Genomic DNA, 18,638 nt, shown 5'->3' with positions numbered 1-18,638 from the left:
GGGCACCATCTAGTTCTTCTGGTCTCATAGTTGTATAGGTTGCAGATCGGATGGTGTACCAGTCGCTAGGACTGGTTGTTTCCATTAATTTTGGTTTTCTTCTTGACGAGGAGAGACCCGTTGTTGCATCTAGATGGCAGCTTCCTAGCTTTTAAGGTTCCAGTCGCCAAGAGCTGTTTTTTAAATAATAAAACAGGGTACAACATTATCTACCTTAATCGGGGAAAAGTCTTTTCTTGCTGAGAATGGAAGAAAGTGATAATATACCTGATTTAGTTAATATGTGCAGAACAACTGCTAGGACACAAACTAACAAATTAATTAACTGTTGTGGGGGGTGGGGAGTGTGCAGGGAAGGAGGGAGCGGGAGTCTCTTACTATATATTAATGTTTGACTTAAAAAAATTTTTTTTAACCATGTGAATATATTGCATATTCAAAACTATGCTTAATAATACAAGGGTTTTAAGAGGAAGAAATGAGCTCCCTAGGTTCAGATATTTTTAGACAGGTAGGTAGGCAGTAGGGCAGTTCAATCCCACCAGCTGTTCCATGGGTGAAAGATGTGGCAGTTTGCTACTGTAAAGATCATAGCCTTGGAAATCCTTTGGGGCAGTTTTACTCTGCACTCTGGGGTTGCTCTGAGTCGGAATGTACTTGATGACAATGGGTTTGGTTGATATAGAGGCACTGGAATGCTGATTTCATTAGCAATAAGGAGGCTGCTGGTGACTGTAAGAAAGGTGGAAGGTGTGGAAGTTGCTAAACTCGAAGAGTAGGGTATTGGGGATAGAGGGCCCTTAAAGCTATGCCAAGGAGTAGACATTTTATCTTCTGAGAAGAGAGGTATCCAAGCCACTTTGAGCACTGTGTGACTCAATGGAAGGTTATATAGGCTATGCAAAGATTAGACCTACACATGGTGAATTTCAGGAGAAGCAAGAAGTAAGAGGTAGAGAGAACTGTTAGGAGGTGATGGCCAGCCATCTAGCCATGGGGCCAGGTGCTACCATATCACCTGGCACAGGTCTGAAGCCCTCCAACAGCAGGGATGAGAGTGGGTAAGGAAGGTGTGAAGGAGACAAGGACCAGCATTGAGTTGGGGCTGGAGGAAGACTGGGCTGTCGTTTCTGACTGTTCAGTCCAGGTGAGTTATAAATTCCCAGAAGCCGGCAGTAGTCAGACCCATCCTCTCCTTCCCACATCCCTTGTACTTCTCTCTCTGACCTCACTTCCAGTGTGCCTTCTTCCTACATTTTCAAACATTCTTTTTTTTTTTTTTTTCTCCTCAGGCTATGAAATCAACTTCCTCAAGTCTCAGAGCAGTAACATGCTGGTGCCCTATGACTATTCATCAGTGATGCACTATGGGAGGTGAGGACACCCCTATCCCTCCTTTCTTCTGTTCTTTCCTCTGCATGGCCCTCCCAGCCCTTGCTGTGATCCAGACTCAAGTCTCTGCCTGCTGAGTTCCAGGCTTGCCTTCAGCCGGCGTGGGATTCCCACCATCCTGCCACTCTGGGACCCCAGTATCCACATTGGCCAGCGATGGAACCTGAGTGCCTTGGATGTCACACGGGTCCTCAGGCTTTATGACTGCAGACCAAGTGGTCAAAGCCCCCCTGGTAGAGGTAAGTGACACAGGGCAGGGTGGTTTGAGGAACATAGAAGATTCAATTGACAGAAGAATGGATGAATAAATTATAGTATATTTCCATAATGGAAAATTATATAGCAGTGAAAAATAAGTGAGCCATAGCTACATACAACAGAGATGGCTCTCAGAAATGTAAGTTGGGTGGAGGCCAAGTCATGGAAGATTACATTTCATGATACCGTTATTATAAAGTTCAAAAACAGTAAGAAGCAAAATATATTATTAAGGGATACACACAAATGTGGTAAGAAGCAAGAGAACGATTGACAGAAAATTCAATGTGAATGGTTACTTCTGGGGGAGGTAGGAAGAACATATGGGTCAACTTAGCTATATAGATATCTTATAGCTTTTAAGTTGAGTTGGGTATCTATCTTCCCAGACTGCAGAAATTATTATATGAGTCCCTGGATGGAGCAATGGGTTAAGTCCTTGACGACTAGCTCAAACCCACCTGGATATGCCTTAAAAGACAGGCCTGATTATCTGCTTTAAAGTTCACAGCCTTGAAAACTCTATAGAGCAATTCTACTCTACACAGATGGGGTCACCATTAGTTGGAATTGACTCAACAGCAACAAACAACAATATATGAACTTCATATAATTTATATGCCACACAACTCCCCACTCAAAGTATACAGTTCAGTGGCTTTTAACATATTAACAAAGTTGTGCAACCATCACAATTTTATGAATGTTTTCATCACCCACAAAAGAAACTCTACCTGTTAGCATTCACTTTCCATTCCTCTTACCTCCCTCCCTAGGCAACCACTAATTTACATTTTGTCCTTGGATTTGCCTATTCTGAATATTTCATGTCCCCAACAGATGTCTCTTGGAATCCTTACCTCTACACCTGTGGATAGAATTCCTTTGGGTCAAGGGCTTATTTGTTTTGTTAATGAGGCCATATCAGTGGGTGTGTCATTAGCCTGTCACTTCTGAGACATAAAAGGGTGAATCTAGCAAGGAAGCCAGACCCACTGCACCCAGGATCTCCAAGGAACCGAGGCCTAGACATTGGAAAAACACAAGGACTGTCCCCCAGAGGCGGCAGGGAGACTCCTCCCGTTCGTGCCCTTATTCTGACATCTAGTGTCCTGAACTGGGAAACACAAAACCCCTATTACAACAGCACTAGCTCACTAAGATACCATGGCCCCATCTCAAATCCATCCTCCCATGCCATGGGTATGACCCCCGTAAGACGTAACCCTGACCCTCTTCTCCTTCTGCTCCAAGCACTAGTGCTTCCCAGGCCCTAAGTCTGTGGACTTAAATGAAATTAATACTATATGTAGACTTTTCTGACTAGCTTCTTTTACTTAGCATAGTGTTTTCAAGGTTCATTCATGTTGTAACATGAATCAGTACTTCATTCCTTTTTATGGTTGAATAATATTCCATTGTATGGATATATCACATATTGTTTAAGAATTTTCTTTTTTTTGTAATTTGGGAATATATCACATTTTATCAATTCATCACTTGATGGGCATTTGGATCCCCCCCTACCTCTTTGGTTAGTACGAGTAATACGGCTGTGAACGTCTGTGTATAAGTCTTTGTGTGGTCATATCTTTCAATTCTTGGGTATATAGTTATGAGTAGGATTGTTGGGTCCTATAGTAACTCTGTTTAACTTTTTAAGACACTACCAAACTGTTTCCAAAGTGGATGTACCATTTTACATCTTCACAATCAGAGTATAAAGGTTCTAATTTCTCCACTTTCCTGTAAATACTTGTTATTATCTGCTCTTTTGATTAAAGCCGTATTAGTAGGCTGAAGTATCACATTGTGTTTTTAATGTGCATTCCCCTGATGAGCATTTTTCCATGGACTTACTGGCCACTTGTATACTTTTCAGAATGTCTGTTCAAATCTTTGTTCATTTTTCAACAGGGTTGACTTCTTACTGAGTTGTAAGAGTTCTTTACACTGGTTCCTTATCAGATAATATGCTTTCCAAATATTTTCTCCTGTTTTGTGGGCTGGCTTTTCACTTCCTTGTTGGTATCCTTTGAACACCAAAGTTTTTCATTAAGTTCAATTTATTTATTTTTTTTGTGTGCTTTGTGCTTTTGGTGTCACCTCCAAGAAGGCTTTGCCTAACCCGAGGTCATGAAGATTTACCCTTATGTTTTCTCCTAAGAGTCTTAGAATTTTAGGTCTTACATTCAGGACTGTGCTCCATTTGAGGTTAATTTTTGTGTATGATGTAAGGAAGGGATCTAAACCCTTTTGCATGTGGATATCCAGTTCTTCCAATATCATTCATTAAAAAGGCTATTCATATATATATACACAGCTAACATTACTTTTTCTCTGTTAAAAAGACTGGGAGATGTGGCATGAGTTTTGTGGGTAATTGTTCTGGAGATTTGATTATCATGAGGAAGGGAAAATTGCGAGGTTGCTAGAAGGGGCTGGGAGTCAAAAGTGTTATTGAGATGGTAGACATGCAAGCATATGGATGCTAAAATGATGACTCACCAGAGAAGTAGAATGCCGAGTGTGGAGGGACAGTCAAGAACATCCAGAATATTCAGGGAGGAGTTGCCCTTGGTGGGAACTGAGGAGCTTCTGGAGCTAATAGGAGGGAAAAAGACAGACATAGCCCTGAGTTTGCATGTGGGTCTTGAGATGTATACACAAAAGGACTGATGTTTGAGGGATGTGGTCTCATAAAGGGTGAGGTAAGGTGGCCAGCTGAGAGGTAGCAAGGAGAAAGAGATGGATATGAAGGAGAAGATGTGAAGGCTGACTAGAGAAGAAGCAAGGAAACCTGCAGGCAGTGCTGTGGGCACCTGGGTGCTCAGGTGGAAGTATGGTGTGGTCTGGCTAGTTGGTCATCCAGGATGAGGGTTTTGTAAGCAGTTGTGACAGAAGTTGGTTGAGGATGTCTCCAGAGGAACGATTACAATGATGAGAGCTGTGGAGTCCAAACTGGTTAAGCAGAGCAGTCCAGAAGTGAGGCAGAGTGGTGAGGTTGGGGTTCATGGAATGGTGGTCTTGAGAGCTTTGAAGAACTATAATACTTGAGCAAGTGAGCTGGAAGGAGAAGAGGCCACTGTCAGAGTGGGCTGCTGGAAATGGAGATTTCAATGGTGGTTTCTGGTTCCAACCAGATTGGTAGTGGAGAGAGTGGGCTGTTAAGCCAAGGAAGGACATGGGATGGAGGAGGGTAGAAAAGTCACTGGTTGAAACGTGCCAGTGTGGAATTGGTCAGTGTTGACTGAGGGATGGGTGAAGCTTTTGATGCATGGGCAGGAACAACAAGGATGAGAGGCAGAATACAGCCTAAAAAACTTAGACCTAAAAAAGGATGAGTACTTACAAGGTAGTGAGCAGCAGTCATGGTCTGGGAGTGGCAGTGAAGAGCAAGGAGGACTGACCTACCTCCTGGTGCAGCACATAGGCCTGAGAGCACCCAGAACCATATCTTCCTGATGCTCTGGGTTTGGATATGGACCCAAGTGCAGAAAAAGTTCTAGAAGGAAGTTTCAGATGCAAGATGGGAAGTGGGGGTGTTGCTGTACATAGAGTGGCCCAAGGAAAGTTTTGGACGTCAAAGGCTGTAGTGCTGGATCAGTTGAGTCAGCCAACTGGACAGCCTGGGGTAGGAGTAGAGTGGTCATGGAATCGTTGAGAGAGCTGATCTTCTGGTGGTGACTGTAGGCCAAGAGGGAAGTGAATAGGATGGCTCTGTCCTCTTGTTTTTAGTGGGAGTGTAAGAATTTGGGTCTTGAAAGTCTTAGGGGCTTAATAGGGTTGGGGCAGCTGGATCCATCATAGCTGGTTAGTATTGCCTGTGGGCTGAGCTCTACATATCTGTGAATGAAGCTGGGCCACACATCTTCCTTCTGTGATTCTGGGACATGACTTCCTATCTTTCTTGCTCCAGGCTTCCAGGCCCACAGCAGTGGAAGGAGCCCCACTCCTGCTTCCAGGCCGTACTTGCAGAGGCTTCTGAAGGCATTGCTGGTGGAATCCAGGAGTTCTCACCCCAGTGGCTCTAAGGTTGGAGACCAGCATATTGCTGGAGGATCTGGAGAGATCTTCTTCCCCTCTACTCAGGAGTTCAGTGTGGAGGACCTTGCAAGGCCACCTCAGGCCCCAGCATCCACCTCAAGCTCAAGGCCTGGAGCAGGCGCTCCTGGTGGTGGTCTGGAGTGGCCTTGACTAGCCCAGGCACCCATTGTACCCCCAGCCCCATCTATAGAAGCAGAAAGTCAGCTAGGACCTGTTTAGGTTGCTTTAGGGGGGTCCAGCTTTCCCAGGAGGTTGGTCATACACCTGGAAATGACTTTATGAGAATTCCCAGAGGTTATTGTGGCTTTTGTCTCCCAGTGGCGAGACAGAATCTTCTGTCCAGAGGAGCCAGGTTGCTTAATCCTTTGGGCAGCACTCCCTTGTCTTTCAGCCCCAGTCTGGCCACTTTCTCTCAGATGTGCAGAACCCTCTCCCGTCTTGCTTCCCCAATGGCTCCTGGGGACAGACAAGCTCCCTAGGTCTGCTTTAGGGGAAGGCAAGCCTATTAGGGGATGGCTGAGTCTGCTCTAGCCCTGGAAGATCCTGGGACAGGGCATCTGGGAGGGGTGGGGAAGAAGCAGTTTCTAGTGCTGAAGGCCCTTGGGAGCCTGTCTGTGTCCCACCTCTCCAATATGGATTAAAGGTGCTGGTCTGCATGTCCCATGGGACCAGGCCTTGAGTAATCCCTGTGACTGGGACCCTGGGAACAGATTCCTGTCTCTGAGATCTAGGCATTGGGAACATTGCTCTGCAGCCCTACCCTCTTAACCCTGCTTCCTTAGACTTTCAGAGCCTAACTGACTCTCCTGGAGGGCAGAAAGGCTTCTAGGTGGAGGGGTGTCAGGAAACGGGAGATGAAGAGGGGTCCCTTACCAGGACTACCTCTGAACAGAGGACTTGAAGCTCATCTCCACCCCAAATCACTGTTACTAAGAATCTTGCTCCCACCCCCACCTGGGCTTCTTGGAATGAGGCTCTGGAAAGTGGAAAGGGGCTGGGGGATGGTCCAGCACCCCATATCCCTGTACATTTACCATCAGCCAAGCACTAGTACTATTCTCTAGCTCCTGGCTTTCTTTGTGAAGGCTGTTCCAGGAGCAAAGAAAGTCTCCAGGAGTCAATAGTGAGTGGCCCTAAGCAGGATCCCTTCTAGTCCAGTGCACACTGTTACTGTGGCCTGTCAGAAGCTGTTTGGGGCGAGAGGGGCACAGGAGCTGATACCCTGTCCCAGTGGGGCCAGGAGTCTCAGATGCTTTGGGACAGAAATAAAAATTGAGTATTTGCTACATGCCAGGTGCTGTATTGACTACTTCACACACAAATGCCTTTAACCTTTGACTGCCCTGTGAAGGTGGGTACTGAAGTGGCTATACCCATTTTCCAGAGGAGGAAAAAGACTTGGAGAAGAAAATGGACTTATCCAAGTTTCCATGACTAGGGGAATGAAATGCAGGGTTAAGGCTTTGGAGTGCTTAGGTACCAGGAGGGGTGTGGCCTTTGCCAACCTCCTGGGTGGTCACAAGCTGAAGTTGGGTCAAGGGACACGAAGATACAGTCAGAGGATCCTCTACCTTCAGTTGATCTTAAGTTTCAGTCTTGAGTCAAGCGTTTTCTGAGACTGAAAAAGGGCCTAGTCTCGAGCATTAGCCTCAGGGAAGAATGTCAGGGGAAACACTGTCTTTTTGCTCCCAGGCATGGTGTGTCTGGATGTGAGTTTGGAGTGCGTAGAGGCTCTGGCCATGCTCCTGATTGTCAGGCAGAGACACTGGGCCAACCGTAGGAAGAAGCAGTGCATGCTGCACCTACATCTGCCACAAAAATAATTATGACTGCTTCACGACCCATCTGCCTCTTCAAGTGGCTGAACCAGGCCTCTGGCACCTGGCTGGGGTTTCTTTGTACTCTGTGAGGTGCTGCCCATAGGGACTATTAATAGTCTGAGTCTGAGCTCTCCAGAAGGTGAGGTGAGGCTGTCTGGGTCTGGTGATGCAAGAGGAAGATAGGTTCCTACCCTTCTTTGGGGGTGGTCCTTGTCCTGAAGACCCCCCTTCATCCCCAGGAAGCCACCTATCACTGGAGAGCCAGGTCCCCAGAATAGTTCTGGCCTTAGAACCTATAAGCTCCACCTTGCATAGTGCCTACTGGTCCAGTGATGGTTCAGCCCCTTGAGGCCCAGCATGAAGAAGTGGGAATGAGATGAGTATAGGGTCCTGGGGAGCTCTGGTGGCATAGTGCCTAAGGCAATTGACTGCTAACCAGAAGGCTGGGAGTTCAAACCCACCAGCCACTCCTCAGAAGGAAGGTTGGGCAATCTACTTCTGTAGTGATACCACCTTGGAAAACCTAGGAAGGGGCGCTATGAGTCAGGTCTGACTTGATGGCACATAGGGTCCTGGAGTGTTAACCACAGTGTGGGTGGTAGCCACCCCCTCCTAGGGCTCTCTGACCTGTTCACTCCCCCATTTCCCAACCACATAGCTATTTGGGCTCATTCATCACCTTATGTACTCATTCAACAGACATGTATTGAATGTCTACTATGTCAGGCAGGCTCTGTTATAGACACAGAGTAACACAGTTAAGGCAAGGTTTCTATTTTCATGGAGTTTATATTCAGGGATGGGAAAAGGGATAGACAGTAAACGACAAATAAAGCATCTGGTATTTGTAGTAGGGATGTTTCTTTTGGCTGTTGGTTAGGAAGGGTCTCTTTGAGCATGTGGTGTTTCAGCTGAGACCAGAAGGACCCTGCCCTGTAAAAATCTGGGGAAAACGTAGTGCAAAGGTCCTGAAGCAGGCATAAGCAAGGTGTGTCAGGTGAATGTGAGGGGGCGATGAGCAAGAGGTGGAGAGGCAGAAAGGGAAAAGGGAGCACACTAGGAATGTTTTATTAAAAAACTTTTTATTGTGATTTTGGGAAAAGTTTACAGAGCAAATTGTTTTCAACAGTTCATACACATTTTGTTTGGTAACATCGACTGCAATCCCCACAATGTAATGGCTCTCTGCCATTTCCTCCCTGTGGTTACCTTTTCCCTGTGTCCTTTCCTATACATTCCTGCCTTCTGAGCTATCTCTCTGCACAAATGGTGCCCTTCTGATCTCCCATGGTTGATTGTTCCAAGGAGTACACCTCACTGGTGTAATTGTTCACCTCATGGTTCTGTCTATTGTTTGGCTGAAGGTTAAGCCATGGGAGTGAGTTCAATTCCAGGCCTGAAGGGTGACTAGGGGCCATAGTCTTGGAGATTTCACCAGTCTTGATCAGACCAGTAAGCTTTTTTTTTTTTTTTTTTTCTTTTGAGTTTGAATTTAGTTCTACATTATCCTCCCATTCTGTCCAGGATCTCCAAAGAAAGTTTGCTGAGCTATGTCATGAATTTGAAGGGAGGCCAGTTGATGCAGTGAGTGTTTTGCTCCAGAGTCACAGGCAGGGGGTGGGTGGATGGGTTAGGTTTAATGAAACCTGTTGCTGTCCAGTTGATTCCAACTCATAGAGACCTTGTTGGGCAGACAGAACTGCTCCATAGGGTCTCCAAGGCTGTGTAATCTCTATGGAAGCAGACTGTCCTATCTTTCTCCCATGGAGTGGCCGGTAGGTTCAAACCACTGAGCTTTAGGTTAGCAGCTGAACACTTAACTATCATGCTACCAGGGCTCCTTATGTTTGACGAGGATTGGGGTTTTGTCAGGCAAGTTAAGATGGTAGGAGAGAGGATGACTGCCTTACATTATATAGGGCATAGTTCAAGGATCTGGAAAGGTGAGAGGTTGGGTTGTCTGGGGATAAGAGACGCAAGCACTTGAAAGGCTGGGATTTCTGGGGATAGCTGAGGTATGAAGCCTGATGGAGGTATTGGGGATCAGTCCAGGTAGGTACTTGGTGTTTTGGTCCTCTAGTGCCACTCTAACAGACATACCACAAATGAGTGGCTTTAACAAATGGGTTTATTCTCACAGTTTAGGAGGCTAGAAGTCTGAGTTCAAAGTGCTAGCTCTAGGAGCTGGGTGAAAGCCCCTTGACCTTGGGCTTCAGCTCTGCCTCTTTCTCTGGGCCCACTGAAGCTAGAAGCTTCTTTTAACTTAGGTAGCTGTTGGCTGCTGAGACTGACAAACCCAAGGTTGACAACATAGCACAGGGTCAAGATTACCAAACAACATGGCAGGCCACTAGCAAGTCCGGAAACAGTCCCACGATTGGCAGGCACTGTGTCAGGCTGCTGAATGAAGCCTCGGCTACATGCAGGATCCAAGCATGCCAAAAAGCTCAGAGACCTTCCTCAAAGCTGTCTTCTTATATACTGGAAGCAGAGCACATCCCTAAGGCAACTACTCAGCTGCTCTAGTAATTTCCACCATGGAGTTGATTACCAGTCTCATCATGGGGAATAACTATATCCAGCTGCCCAGCCACTCAAAACCAGGCCCAGCCAAGTTGACACACAACCTTAACTACCACACTTGGGAAGAAGGTGCAAGGTGCTGCAAGTTTCTGGAGCCTCGGCCACCATCTCATTTCTCAAGCCTGGAGAAGTGGCTCCAGGAGTTTCAACTAAGATGACACATCTTTCATTAGCCTCTCACAGTCAGGGATGGAGCAACCAACTCCCCCTTCTTTTTTTTTTAAATTTTTTACTGTGATTTGGGTGACAGTTTACAGAGCAAATTCATTTTCCATACAGCACTTCATACACATTTTGTTTCATGGCATCAACTGCAATTCCCCACAGTGCAATAGCTCTCTTCCCACTTGCTCCCTGTAGTTACCTCTTCTCTGTGTCCTTCCCTCCCATGCATTCCCACCCCCCCACAGCTGTCTCCCTGTGCAAACACTGCCCTTCTATTCTCCCACAATTGCTCATTCCATGGAGGGTATCTACCTGATGTAAATGTTCACCCCATATGCCTGTCTATTGTTTGACTGGAAGCCACAGGAGTGCATTCAGTTCCAGACCTGAAGGGTAACTAGGGACCATAGTCTCAGGGGTCTCACCAGGCTTTTTAGACCAGCAAACCTGGTCCTTTTTTTTTTTTTTTTAAATGATCTTGCCAATTCCCTCTTCTTTGGAAGAGATGGCATCACTTACGCACTTATGCACTAAGTCATCTTTCCCCTGCAGCCCTTCTTTCCAAGGACATCCCTTTTGGCACCTTCACAGGGGCACTACCTGTCTGAGAAAGGATTATATGCATGGCATACACTGCTGCCACTGTCTGTTGGCTACTCAACAAACTTAGGTCAAGTATTGGGAACAAAGGGAATTGTCCATTCTGAAGGAGGGCGTGATGCAACCCCTCAGGATTGTGCACCAAGCGTTAAAGTGGAACAGTATAAATGGTGTCAAGGAACTTGGAGAACAGGGTACCAAGTGGGATGGTAAATGGACCTTGAAGAGTGGTCAAGAAAAAAAAAAAAACCCAAAAAACCCTCAATGTGTAAGGGCCCAACAAGCACAGCAGAAAGGATAAGAAGGGTATTTCTGGCATTAGCAAACAGCCCCTGGAAGGACGGGAGGTAAGGGACAGGAAAGGAGGGCAGGTGTCTGGCTGTGCCCAACATCTTCTTCCTGTGCCACTTCTCACTCAGTGCAGATGCACCTGGGAACCCTCCATGCAGCCCGTGCTGGTGGCTGCTTGCAGGTCTGGAGAATGAACTCACTGCCAGTTCTGGCAGAGGAGGATGACAGTGGAAGGTCAGATCTGGTTTGGGAAGAGATGAAACCCCTGCCATGCACGGGCTGGATGGGCCCTAATTCCTGCACCTGGCAGCTGTAGGGGGCTGGGACACAGGCAGCACCCTAAGGTGTGTGTGTGGGGGGAGATGGAGAGCCAAAGAGAGGAGTAGGAACTGAGTTACATAATCGGCCCACTGCTCCAGAGGGCAGGTGACACCAATGGCTGCACTTAACTGGGGGCAGGGTAGGGAGGAGGCAGGGGAAGGTAACACTAGAGCTCCAGGTGGCAGATGAATAGAGTAGCATGGATGCTGAAGTCACCAGGCAGCTCTAGCCATCTTTGTGCACCTCCTAGGTCCATTGGCCAGTAGACTCTGTCCCTGACGGCTCCCATCTGTGCTGACATGGGATGGTAGAGGTGTGAGCAGGGCCTAGCACTGGGTAAACCCAGAGGGCCCCTTCAGGGAAGACCCAAGTGAGCAGCCCTCAGTGGGGACTTGCAGGGTAGGGAGGACTCAGAAAGAGAGGAAGTATGGGCATCCCTGGCCTCAGTTCCTTCAGAGCCTTAGCCACCCGGCCCTTTAAGGAAAACCAGGCAGAAGACAAAAGGTCTTCTTTGGTTGCAGTGGAAGGCCCAGGGATGCCCCCCTTATCTGTAGATGGTGAAAAGTCCATCCCTCTCAATTTTCATTTCGTGCACTATGGTGCCCAGAATCTTTGTGCCCTGGGCCAGGAAGTAATGGGTTCAGGCAGGAACTTGCCTAAGTGGCAACTTCCCAGACTCCAAAAGCCATCCCTCTGCCACTCCTCGAAAGGAAGATGGGGCAATCTACTTCCGTAGTGATACCGCCTCGGAAACCCAAGGAGGGGTCGCTATGAGTCAGGTCTGACTTGATGACATATAACAACAACAAGCTTTTCTTCAGGAAAGAGGCTACTGGGCTTCTCCATTCCTGGTAACCATGGTCACAGGCCCTGCCCAGACCAGAGAGTGGGAAGGATGCATCCATAGTACCTGTTGCTAGAGTAGTTGGCTAAAAGCTGAAGCCTGGAGGGGCCTGGAGGCTGGCTGCCCTCTCTTAGCTTGACCTAGACAGCAACACCCCATCCACCCCCAGTCAGACTTTGGGCTTTTGGCACCAAACAGAAGAGCCATGCACTCTGGCAGGATGGCAAAGATAGCCCAGGACCAAGGAGGAACCTATCACCAGAATGCCCTTACATGGCTGAGGGCCTGGGATGCCGCCCATCTGAGCATAAGTAGAGGTGAGACATTGTGGGCACTGAGAGGTCACTCCCCTGCTCTTGTGACCGCTGGGCAGGCAGAAGCAAAGATCCAGTGGGCATGCTGGATTGAGGCCAGGTTCTTTGAAGGAGCCCTGCTTTCAGAGGTGGATTGATGCTTATTTATACACACGGAGGATGCCATGCAGAGCTGTGGGCTATAAATATGAGACCCGGCTGTAGACTAGACTTATAGCTCAGGAAGCTCTGAAAAAAGTGCCCTTGAAGCTGCTCAGGCTAGCATTGGTGGCAGTGGCCACACAGAGAGTGTAAGGTGAGGGTGCCTGAGGGAGCCCAGGAGCCCAGCAGCTCTTTGAAGGTGAATTGGTGGGGGTGGGTAGTCTGAAATTTCTTCTTATCCCAATTTCTCTTTCCACTGGCACACAAAGAGAGGTGAGTGGTATGTATTTGGGGGAATCAGGCAGGACTGGAAGGGGATGTGGGTGGGGGTGTTGACCATAGCCCCAGGGAGGCCAAGGGAAGCCCTTCCCTTCTGGCTGCCCCAAGACCTGAAGACTTTTTCTCTGACTCTTGTCAAAAAATGAAAATAATACCCCATACTTGGCCCTCTTTGCTCTGTGCCAGGGCAGAGGCTCCCTCTTCCTACTAGTCAGGAGGGTGGAATTTTCTACCATTTGCCAAAATAAAAAACCCTTGGCGGAGTCTCAGCTGCCGCTGTAATTTGAGTCCAAGCGTTTTCCTCCGGTTTCTTTTGCTCTAATCGGGGAAAATTGAGGCAGCTGAGGGAGAAGCATAAAAGCTGAAGCCATAAATCCCAGGCTCTGAGCACTTGGTTTCCCCACAAACGTTGAGAGCCTTTCAGCGCCAACGGGAACCAGACAGCAGGTAGTTCTCCACCCTGAGCCGCGGACTATCTCCGCACGCGGGAGGCGGCAGGGGGCGCTCGCAACCCATCGACGCTCTTTTCCTCCGGCTCCGCAGGCCCGACGGAGTCCAGCTGGGGTGGGAAAGGATAGGGAAGAGCTACGGGACAGGATCCCCAGTCATCCCTCTGCCAGCTTCTCCACTGCAGGGGCGCCAGCTGCAAGGGGTGGCTTATTGTGTACATCCGCGCTCCAGCACACTCACCCATCCCCTCTTTGGAAGACTTCGGCAGCGGGAGGAAACACCAGGTCTCGCTCACCGCTCTACACCCGGGTGGAGTCTAGTCCACCGGAGAGTGGCCCCGACTGGGTGTCCGCGGATGCTCCGGCTCCGCGTCCCGGTTTCCAGCGCACCGCCCCTTCCACTTCTGCCAGCTCTTTTTTCTGGAGTCCCGAAGACTCCAAGAGTCAGGTCCCTCTGACCTCCTGCAGCGCGGCGGCCGGGAGAAGAAGGGGTAGGGACTCCAGGGCGGAGGCCAGAGTCATCGGGAGGCTGCGCTCAGCCGCCGATCTAGCCTCCGGCGAGGCGCATCTTTTACCCACCCTCCGTCCGACCGACCGCCCCACCACTTTCCCCTTCTTTGGCTCGCGCCTCAGTCTCCTCCCTCTTCCCGCCCCGCTCGCTCTCCTCCCTACTCCCCTGTCGCCTCGGGCTGCCTGCAGGCGCGGCTCCAGACGAGAGCTAGGGAGCAGAGAGAACGCCTGTGCCTCAGCGCCACCTCCAAGAACAGCCTGCGAGACCCCCGCCCGGCCTGTCCTGCCCAACACCCCACGGTGCATCCTGCAGCCGCGTGGTGGGAGGGACCAACTTTGCCCTGGTCTCCAGCAGAGCAGGGGCGGCAGCAAGATAACTTGGAAAACTTCTCCGGGGCGGACGACAGGGACGCCGGGCACCGGTGGGAGGATGTAGGAAGGCGGTGGTTGGATCTGGGCATCCTCAGACCTCCTAGGCCCCCTTCGTTCCAGCCATGGGGCTCCAGTACCTTCAGCGGTTTTGGAGGAGCGACCTCCTCGTCTAACCTAATTAGGGTAGCGCTCTCGCCAGAGGTGCGCACGCTGGGCGAGGGGCGCCCCCTCTAGTCGCGTCCGACCCCGCCATGGACCACCAGGAGCCCTACTCTGCGCAGGCCACCGCGGCCATCGCGGCGGTCATCACCTTCCTCATCCTCTTCACCATCTTCGGCAACGCTCTGGTGATCTTGGCTGTGTTAACTAGTCGCTCTCTGCGTGCCCCGCAGAACTTGTTCCTAGTGTCGCTGGCCGCCGCTGACATCCTGGTGGCCACTCTCATCATCCCTTTTTCGCTGGCCAACGAGCTGCTGGGCTACTGGTACTTCCGGCGCACCTGGTGCGAGGTGTACCTGGCACTGGATGTACTCTTCTGTACCTCGTCTATCGTGCACCTGTGCGCCATCAGCCTGGACCGCTACTGGGCAGTGAGTCGCGCGCTCGAGTACAACTCCAAGCGCACCCCACGCCGCATCAAGTGCATCATCCTCACTGTGTGGCTCATTGCAGCAGCCATCTCGCTGCCGCCCCTCATTTACAAGGGGGACCAGGGCCCCCAACCCCGCGGACGCCCCCAGTGCAAGCTCAACCAAGAGGCCTGGTACATCCTCTCCTCCAGCATCGGCTCCTTCTTTGCACCCTGCCTCATCATGATCCTGGTCTACCTGCGCATCTACGTGATTGCCAAACGCAGCAACCGCCGAGGGCCCAGGGCCAAGGGGGCCTCCAGGGAGGGTAAGTCCAAGCAGCCCCATCCCTTCCCTGCAGGGGCTTCTTCAGCCAGGCCACCAACCCTGACCTCTTCTCTGGCTGTTGCTGGAGAGGCCAATGGACACTCTAAGCCCACTGGAGAGAAGGAGGGGAAGACGCCAGAAGATCCTGGGACCCTGACGTTACCACCTAGCTGGCCTGCCTTTCCCAACTCAGGTGAGGGCCAGAAAGAGGGTATCTGTGGGACATCTCCAGAGGAGGAAGCAGAAGAGGAGGAGGAAGAGTGTGAACCTCAGGCTGCTCCAGCCTCCTCTGCCTCAGCTTGCAACCCACCCCTACAACAGCCACAGGGCTCTCGGGTGCTGGCTACCTTACGCGGCCAGGTGCTCTTGGGCAGGGGTTTGGGTGCTGCAGGTGGGCAGTGGTGGCGTCGGCGGGCACAGCTGACACGGGAGAAGCGGTTCACCTTTGTGCTGGCTGTGGTCATTGGTGTCTTCGTGCTCTGCTGGTTCCCCTTCTTCTTTAGCTACAGCCTGGGTGCCATCTGCCCCCAGCGCTGCAAGGTGCCCCATGGCCTCTTCCAGTTCTTTTTCTGGATTGGCTACTGCAACAGCTCACTTAACCCTGTCATCTACACTATCTTCAACCAGGATTTCCGCCGTGCCTTCCGAAGGATCCTTTGCCGCCAATGGACCCAGACGGCCTGGTGAGCCCACCTGCCTGCTGCCTGTGTGGGGTGGGTGCCATGTGGCACCAAGGCCACCCTATTTTTTGTTCTGCTTTTATGTGGCCACCTTCCTGGGGCTTTCTGGTCTCTGCCCAGGTCCGATAGGCCCCATCTTGAAAGTTCCCTGGGAGGGGCAAGGGCAGGGGTGCTGTTCACAGGAGTCCATTTAAAGCCTCCTTCTTGGTGTCTCAGCTGTGGTGGGACCTCTTCTCCATGCCCTGCCTGAGCACAGGCAGACGGATGAGGCGTGGACCTTCCTGAGTGCAGCCAAGGCCAGGCGAGAATAGAGAACCTCCCTTCCAGAATCCCAGGCCCCTATAGGCCAATGGATGGGCTTCCCTTTCTCAAGGACCTTGTGTTCCCTGGCAGGTCACTTGATTGTGATGTTTTTGTTTCTTTCTCATCTTTCTCCCAAAGAGCAGGAAGGCTGCATCCCAGTCTTCCCAGGAGGGCCTGCTGTCAAGGAGGAGGCAAAAATTAAGATTGTCCACCCACGTTGGGCACCCAGAGTTGCCATCTGGGGCTGGTGTGGGCATTTATAAGCTGGCATGGTCTGTAGGCCCTTTTTTTTCCCCTGCACCCTGTTTTTGGATTTGTGGCTCCTTAAAAGGCCAGAACATGGGTGGGTTTCCTCACCTGGCACCCCTCTGGGAGGTGGGTGAATGCATGGATGCCTCAGTGGGGTATCTGCAGGCTTGGCCTCTGCCTCATTGGGACAGCCCCAATCACTGCCATTCACCCCCTGCAAAAACCAGGGCGACAATAGCTTGCCGCCTACTTACCACAGGGAGATGAAAGGCTTTACAGAAAGCTTTGAGCTCCATGGGGAATGCACTAGAGTACCAGCAAATGTGATTATCTGGTGATATAAAAATCCTCTCTCTCTGTATTACCACCACCTGTCTTCCTGTAGACTTTTGTTCTGTGCCTGGGGTGTGTGAATTCCTACCCCAAACTGGAAGCGGGAAGTGGCAGACCAAATCACTATTTCAGTTAAAGGATTTAACTTTGAGAATGTGTTTTTGTGCCTGCAAAGGTTTGGGGTATTATGCTGCATGACAACTTCTCAACATTTCACCTACAACACTAAGAAGGTTTTCAATGGCTTGGGGTCTCCAATGGAGGATGTCGTTTGTTATCAGGCAGGCAAATTGTTTCCCCAAGATAGCTAAAAATACCTACACCATGGAGATGGTCTGAGATGAGCTCCTGTGGCAGTGGGCCAGAACCCCAGGTAGGGCACTGGGGCTGGGCCAGGTGAGCAAGGGCCCTGTGGACTCCTGGGGAAGCCTCCCCTCAAAGAGTGCTTGGACTGATCTCCAAGGCCCAAATGGATCCCTGTGAAGGGTTCCTAATCCCACCCTGAATACATGCCAGCTGGCCATCTCGGACCCTGCTACAGTGCTGTACCCCACTGATGGGGCTACAGGGGGCCTCTCCCTCTTGATTCTCTTCCCAACCCCAGAACCTGGCATCTGGAACAATTGAGAGAAGTGAAGGATGTTTCTCAGTCTTTCCCACGGGAGTTCCTGGCTTCTGGGCTTAGCAACATCAGGCCATTGAGCATCTTAGCTTGGGGGACGGGGCAGTGTGGAGCAGCACGGGGCGCTGTTGGGACTTGGATGGATCTGGCCAGATCTGGAGGGGTGCTGAGGGAGTGTTCCAAGGTGGACAAAATTGAGAGACCAAAGAGAATCCCTCCTGAGGAGGAGGGTTACCTAGCTAGTTCCTTGGTTGCAGTTTTGAGGCCAGGACATTGCTCTAAGGTGAAGCTGGGCTTGCTGGGCCCAGGGCAGGGGCTGAATGATGACATCTGCTCCACCCCACTGTGAATGTGTTTGTGTCCCATAGGACCTCTGGTATGGCTGCCTGTGGTTCCCTTGTTGTGTCATGCAGGTGTTTTTTTTTAAAGTCTGAGCTATTTTATCAATAAAAGATATTTTGTAATAAAAAAGCTGTGTTCTCCTTGTCCATGGGTTTCCAGGAGGTAGTTATTCCTTAGTTATTTCCTCAGCTGACCCTGGACACTGGTCCCATAAGCTGGGGCTCCCTCCCAGGGCCAGTTACCCTCTCCTCCCCCAGGTCTGGCTGCCTAGAGCCCACCTATCTGCTTGCCTTTGTCCCCTCAGCATCCCTTACACATCATTAGAAGTCCATGGGGGTGAGGGTGGCCAGAGGAGCCTGATAATGGCTGCTGCCTAGGGAGGGAGGAAAGGAGGGCTTCCCAGAGGAGGTGACTTTGGCCTGGGTCTTGAGGGAAGAACAGGAGTACACCAGGGGGCAAGATTAGGAAAGTGTTTGGGCCAGGGATGGAGCACATGCAAAGGCATGTTGTGTTTGGAAAATGTATGACAGAATTTGAGAGAGCCCCAACTAGCCCTGCTGGGTGCCAGGCACAGCATCTGGGCAAGCATAGGTAGTCAGATATGACCACAAGTTGGAACATGGGCAGGCTAGGAAGGAAGGCCATTCTGTGGAATGGTTTTAAGCTGCTGTTCTTCAGTGGGGGACAGGGGAGCCCAATGGAGCTGGTTTGCCTCAGGCTTTTCCCACATAAAGATTCAGTCACAGGCATCGGAGCTGAAAGGCTTGCAGATGTCATTCTCAAGTCTCCTCATTTCCTAAATGAGGCAACCAAAGCCAGAGGGGCCA

At 50.3% G+C, this 18,638-nt stretch overlaps 2 protein-coding genes across 2 annotated transcripts in view; both read left to right on the top strand.

The window, feature by feature from the left end:
- Positions 1-5,847, top strand: part of ASTL (astacin like metalloendopeptidase) — a 15,445-nt gene extending 9,598 nt beyond the window's left edge. The window contains exons 7-9 of the mRNA XM_007959521.1: positions 1,293-1,374; positions 1,477-1,631; positions 5,570-5,847. Of these exons, the coding sequence (XP_007957712.1) occupies positions 1,293-1,374; positions 1,477-1,631; positions 5,570-5,847 (515 nt within the window). The remainder of the gene's footprint in view (positions 1-1,292; positions 1,375-1,476; positions 1,632-5,569) is intronic.
- An 8,790-nt stretch (positions 5,848-14,637) lies between these two features.
- On the top strand, positions 14,638-15,969 carry ADRA2B (adrenoceptor alpha 2B). Its single transcript, XM_007959430.1, has one exon. It carries the CDS (start codon positions 14,638-14,640, stop codon positions 15,967-15,969), a length of 1,332 nt encoding a protein of 443 aa, XP_007957621.1.
- Positions 15,970-18,638: the final 2,669 nt, after the last annotated feature.

The sequence above is a fragment of the Orycteropus afer genome, unplaced genomic scaffold (genome assembly GCF_000298275.1).
Source record: "Orycteropus afer afer isolate SDZICR_OR568_19922 unplaced genomic scaffold, OryAfe1.0 scaffold00017, whole genome shotgun sequence".
NCBI classification, from domain to species: domain Eukaryota; kingdom Metazoa; phylum Chordata; class Mammalia; order Tubulidentata; family Orycteropodidae; genus Orycteropus; species Orycteropus afer.
Note: the sequence above shows the minus strand (reverse complement) of the source record. Positions and strands in the feature narration are given on the sequence as shown.